Here is a 6000-nt window from a genome sequence, read left to right as displayed (position 1 = left end):
TTTAATTAGAATTTTGGGTTAGAGATCGTTGAGTACAGAAAACAGTGCTTTGAAAGCAGAGCCAGTATCAATCTCTTTGCAAAAAAAGAAAAATCTCCCTTTTAACTACACCACACTGACTCAAAATCTTAAGAGAAGTCCTCAACTCTTCCATTCATTCAGAATTTTAAACGCGCTCTCAGGGGAGGGAAGGTAAAAGGAAAGAGTTTTCAAGGCCTTTCTATACCTTAATGTCTTTTCAACTTCAAAAGTAAAAATGTATTTGTACTGATATAGTCCTGTGAAATAAAGACTGATTTAAGAATGTAATGAAGTTTAAAAGCAGCTCCTCTTTTTCTGCACAAGGAAGAGTTTTCACTGATTTAAATCAGAAACTTCTACTTGGGGGAAGAGAAAGAGAAGGCAGCAAAGAACCAGGTGATGTGTAACCCAGAGCTGATCGTTAGCTGCTCTCTTAACAGAGGGAGACCGAGCATTTCTGGGGCCTAACGAAAGCAATCAAGTGGAAAATGACGTTTTAAAATCCACATGTAACACTGAATTATCTGTTTTCTTCTAGACATAGTAATTTTACAAAAGGAAGTCCAATTTCAAAGGATTTCACCCTTTTTCCATCTCTAAACTGAAACAGGTCCAAGCCCAGTCTAGTTTTCAGCTTCAAAATATTTAAATGACCCCTAACTCGTCTATTCAGCCAATACGAAGCAAATAAGCTATACGGATGTTCTGGTTGAAAATTACTGTTATCTGTGCTTTGCTCCTTGCAAGTTGTGCTGAAGCAATGTCCTCTGATACAAGAAGGGACTCCGCAAAATTCACTTCCCAATATCGTGACTGACCAGATGAGTGCTATCAGGAATGCAGTGTCCCTTACAGGCGTCATCCAGAGTCCTTTCACATCCATCAGAGCGGGGGTTCGCAAGTGTGGTCCCTGGAATAACAGCATCAGCATTACCTGGAACTGGTTAGAAAGGCAGATTCTGGGGCCCCATCTGCCTTAGGCCGTTTGGGCTGTTATCACAAAATACCACAGACTGGATAGCTTATAAACAACAGTAATTCATTTCCCCCAGTTTGGAGGCTGGACGTCCCAAATCAAGGCACTGGCTGATTCTGGGACTAGTGAGTCCGCATCCTGGTGCAGGATGGCATCTCATAGCTATAACCATACCTGGTAGAAGGGGCAAGGGAGCTTTCATGAGGGCTCCACCCTCATGGCCCCATCACCTCCCAAATGTCCCATCCCCTAACATGTAATCACCGTAGGGGTTAGGATATCAGCATATGAGTTTTGGGGGGAACACAAGTCTTGATACCATAGCACCATCTGAGGCCAGTTGAATCCGAAACCTCTGTGGCAGGACAGCAGTCTGTTTCTACAAGCCCCCGGGGCGAATCTGATGCACACTGCGTCTGAGAGCCACTGTGCTCGAACACTTCATTCCCCGAGATGTCAGAGAATGAAGGTGTCGCCGCATAAAGAAATTAATTATACAAGCACGCGCTAAGCTCAACTGTCTTCCCTCCAGACAGACACACATAAAGCTGATGCTTGTATCAGGCAAAAACACAGAGCTGTAATTTAGGAACTGTCATGAGACAGAACTGTGGCTGAATGCATGAGAAAAACCTTTCGGCAACTCTGGAATTATCCCCAAAGTACGGCTTTAAAGAATGAGTGTGTCCCTTCATGTAAAGGATAAAGTAATATAAGTGTGCAAGGCCATAAATGTAAGAAGAGTATGGGTGACCCCAATACCTACACCACCACCAGTGGAGAGGGCCCCACTGTTACAGCCCTCCCCGCCCCTCAAGGACTGCGGTCGGCCACAGACCAGCCGGTCATCTGACTGACTACACAGTGAGGCTGAACACGCTCCCAGTCAAGGCGGAAATGAAAATAGCAATCAAAAAACCACTTTCCGTATCTTTCATGATCTTTTTTATTTAACATACATAGTACATGTAAACAACTGGCATAAAATTCATAAAAATACAATACCCCTGTGTATTATCACTTTATTCCTGATACATCCTTTCATTTTCTCCTTAATATCATTGTCTTATATTAACACACCTTTCCTGTTAAGCATGTTTAGAGGCTTGTCTTTTTATAGAAATACTGCCCCAACTTTGTTTTTTATGTCATAGCAATAGCTATTTTTTATCGCCTCCTTGCCCATCCTTACCTTTCTCACACGAAAGCAAAAATATTTTTAAATGCAGAAAATACTGAGCTTTAATACTTTTTTGTCATGTATATCAAGCCTACCACTACACTATGTTGCCATAAAAGAGACTTATACTCTACAGCACCGACTGCTGCCAGATGTGACCAAGGCTGAGTGCAGCGTAGCCCAAGGCCCCTGTTCTGAGCTGTCTGGCCTAAAACAGAATCACAGCTTGCTGGTGGAGTCACATTAATAAATACCGTTACAAGAGGATTCTTCTCAAGTACAACGAACTTGACTACTTTCACCCTTTCCCAACAGTATTTTAATGTTTCTTCCGTACAGAATTTCCAGTCATTACACGGGAACTTATTAGGAAGGAAATGATCGGAGGGCAGGCAGAACACAGACTAACTTTAAAAGTACCATCTTAAAAAACAGTAACTGCTGAATGTACTAAACAGCCATATTTGGGTGAGAAACAGTTGTAGACAGAGCCAAGCATGCCTGCCTCTTCCCGTCCCGGCGACCCTCACCCTCCGGGGCGGGGCCTCTTCCCGTTTCTCGGGATTGCTGCATCGTTGCTCCAATTCTACTCCTAAGCCACAGCTCCCCGGCGACGTCCCTATTTTCTGAAACCAGCAAAAGCCAAAGAAATAGAAGTCACCCAGCAAGCGACAAAGAGGGGCCGGCACCTGAAGACACTGACGGAATTTCGGGGCTGGCAGGAGGCTCCCTGGAAACGCGAGCTGGGGGCGGGGGCCGCGCACTCCTCAGCCGAGGCGGGGTCTGCAGCTGTCCGCTCTGAGCGAGCTGGTGCCTGCCCCGGACCAGGCTTGTCCTTGGGCTCTGGAGAGGAGGCAGAAAGAGGACAGCTCTGCGATGGCCCCCAGGAGTGGGCACCGGAAACCATCCCTGAGGACTCGGGTCTCAAGGACAATCCACAGTGCGGTTAATGTGCCTGTGGTTAATAAAGAGAACACTGTATAATTAAAGGTGTGGTCTGCCAGGGTCACGGTGGGCTCAGAATTTAAAATCTTAGAGCCATTTTTCAGAACTATAAAGGGATTCACTGTGTTGAAGAAACTCATTTCACACAAATTAACTTCTAGGAAGCAAAAATTCATACTAGGAATTCCAAGTAGGTTTGGAAATTTTCCAAAATAAAAATAAATAGGAAGAAAAACATAAAGAGGAAGGATGAACATGTTCAGTCCTCGTACTGAAACGATGGTTTCTGGAACCAAAATTATAAGGCTTAAGGCTTTGTCTTATTAAAGACAGGCAATTTTGTACGTAAAATAGAAAAATACCATTCACTTATCATTATTCACTCACTTTTTGACAGAAAAATTAGTCATGTTTTATTATATCTTAATAGTAAAATTACCACATACTACAGTCTACTGCCACTGGAAGTATAGCTACAGAAATATACACTAGATTCTAACGTACTACATTTGAGGTTGTTCAAAATAGTTTTTCTTAAAACTACAATTAAACATGAAAAAATTTTAAAGTGGTTTTAAAGATATTAAAATGTACACTGTTGAATAATACTAAAAATGAGAAAAACACACAATTGCCATTAATTTTTTAAAACCAAGAATAAGTACTTGATAAGAAACTAAATGAGTAAATACCACTTATTTGAATGTTGGGAGAAGCGGGTAGTGGGGAGAGGGGAGAGACACGCGAATGCCACACTGCTGGTAAGTACAGGACTGTGTCCTGACCGCGAGGTGCGAGAGTTTGGAGGAATGGTGGGCAGGAAATGCTTCACACACGAGAGCAACAGAGAACAAAAGAACGTGAAGAAACGAAATAAACAGATAATTCCACACGGTAAAGACCCACGTCTGCCCAACCTGCACAGGGGCCAGCAAGACTGAGGCGCTCACGATCATCACTGAAAGGTCCAAAAGAGGCAAAAAAAAAGCACGGGGCTTCCATAGTTCATAAACTGTAAGACCACCCCTTACACAGTTCAGAATTGACCGTTTTCATATCATCCTTGTCATGACCCATCATATTTTGTATACACATAGCTTTGCTCATTTTAGCACAAACGTTTTTAAGTCAAGTACAAGCATATATTCATTTGCATAGCAAATTTTAAGGGGTGCACTGAAAGAGCACCCAAACTGATAATGGGGTAAGTACTTTCACAATCAGAATGACGTTCAAATTGAGCAGCTAAAACATTTCCTACTTGAAAACAGTTACCTATAAAATTTTTTTGGGATTTGGATTAAAAACAAGGCATGAGTTATTAGCAAAACATGAAAACCATTACTGATGCGGTTCTCTGTGGCAGCAGTCACTCTTCTATAACTTCTAAGACTTTGTAAACACTGTTCTGGAAGACGGTGGTGAAGTGAGGCTGGGAGTCCTGCACCAAGAGGCTGCACAGGGGAGGCTTCCCGGCGTTGGCAGGGTCTTCCACGTCCCAGATTTCAGGCATGCTGCAACCAGGCCTGCAGAAAGGGATGCACAGTTTAAAAACCCACATACGTTATATAATGGCGGAGAAAGCAGGGCACTGTTTTTATATTCCTGCCCTCGTTTCATGTTTTTCTATTTAAATTAACTTAGTTTTTCAAAACTCTTTTCCTAGTTATTTATATTTATGTAAGCTGCCTTAAATCATCTTTAGAACAAGGTGAATGCAGCAAAGATGACACTAAAGAAAGAAACAGGCTTACAAAACAGGTGAATTCAGGAAAAACAGATCTCGGTTAAATGCTGCCTCAGCTACTTGCCAAGGACGTGGTGTTGGATAGCTGACTCCCTCTCACTCTCCACGTTAATTAAATGGGACACGCCCATGACACAGCTGCGCTCCAAGGACTGAGAGAGACTGTATCTAGCATCGTGCCCAGTACATATATTAGTTTTAAAAATTATAATTGGCAGCTATACTTAGTTCATATTTATGCAACTTCCTATTAACTGTATGCCAAAATGAGTCAATGTAAAGAAAATCCAGTAGTGTTAAGCTTACATCTTAACTAAATGCATAATTCTTAAAAATAATATATTTTTTTAAAGAAGTAAAATCGGTATTATGTGATATTTGCCCAAATCAGTTCTTCAAGGTAACTATAACATTTACTTTAAATCTAGAACGGTTTTATAAATGTAACTGTTGGCCTTTGCTAGGGTTCACAATTTTTTTTTTTTGGCTTTTGTTAAATTGAAAATTTTTATGTTAGTATACTCTAAAATGTCAGTCTTTTAGGGCTTATGATTTTTATGTCTCATTTAAAGAATTCTTCCCAACACAATATCATCAAAATATGCATTGTGTATGCTCCTCTGAAAGTTTCAGCGTTTTGCTTTTCCCGTTAGACTGGTAACTCATCTGGAGTTACTTTTTCAGTATGGGGTGAGGTAGAGATTGAATTTTAATGTTTTCCACATAGATAGCCCAACAGCCCTAGGTCCATTTATGATTTATTATTATTTATCAAATCCATCCTTACCTCCACTAATCAGATAAGTGCTACTTACTTCCTAATCTACGTTGCCTACTTTATAATCACTGATGTAATAACAGATTCAGGCAAGAATACAACTGGACGCAAGAACCACCTGGTGAAAGGCTACTGAAAAACAGGATAAACCAATGGCCTCTAAGTATCACTCTATAGGCTTCTTATTCATTATAAAAGAAATCTGTCTTCTTAAAACGGAGAGACATATTTGAATCAAGTGATTCGAACTTGGCATCACTAATAACAGAACAAAGTGAAGCGTGCCTCGGAAGTGACGTAATGGGAAGTACACAACCCCCCATGTAGTATTCTTGTCCAGGTTTGCCAAACTG

The 6000-nt window shown here is 41.3% G+C and overlaps 1 protein-coding gene across 1 annotated transcript in view; it reads right to left on the bottom strand.

Moving 5' to 3' along the window:
- Positions 1 to 1925: 1925 nt before the first annotated feature.
- The window catches only part of DPY19L1 (dpy-19 like C-mannosyltransferase 1), an 85046-nt gene continuing 80971 nt past the window's right edge, over positions 1926 to 6000 (bottom strand). Inside the window, exon 21 of the mRNA XM_019655700.1 lies at positions 1926 to 4648. Within this exon, the coding sequence (XP_019511245.1) occupies positions 4492 to 4648 (157 nt within the window). The 3' untranslated portion in view covers positions 1926 to 4491. The remainder of the gene's footprint in view (positions 4649 to 6000) is intronic.

The sequence above is a fragment of the Hipposideros armiger genome, unplaced genomic scaffold (genome assembly GCF_001890085.2).
Source record: "Hipposideros armiger isolate ML-2016 unplaced genomic scaffold, ASM189008v1 scaffold_244, whole genome shotgun sequence".
In the NCBI taxonomy this organism is placed as follows: Eukaryota; Metazoa; Chordata; class Mammalia; order Chiroptera; family Hipposideridae; genus Hipposideros; species Hipposideros armiger.
This window is presented reverse-complemented; position numbering and strand designations above follow the sequence as displayed.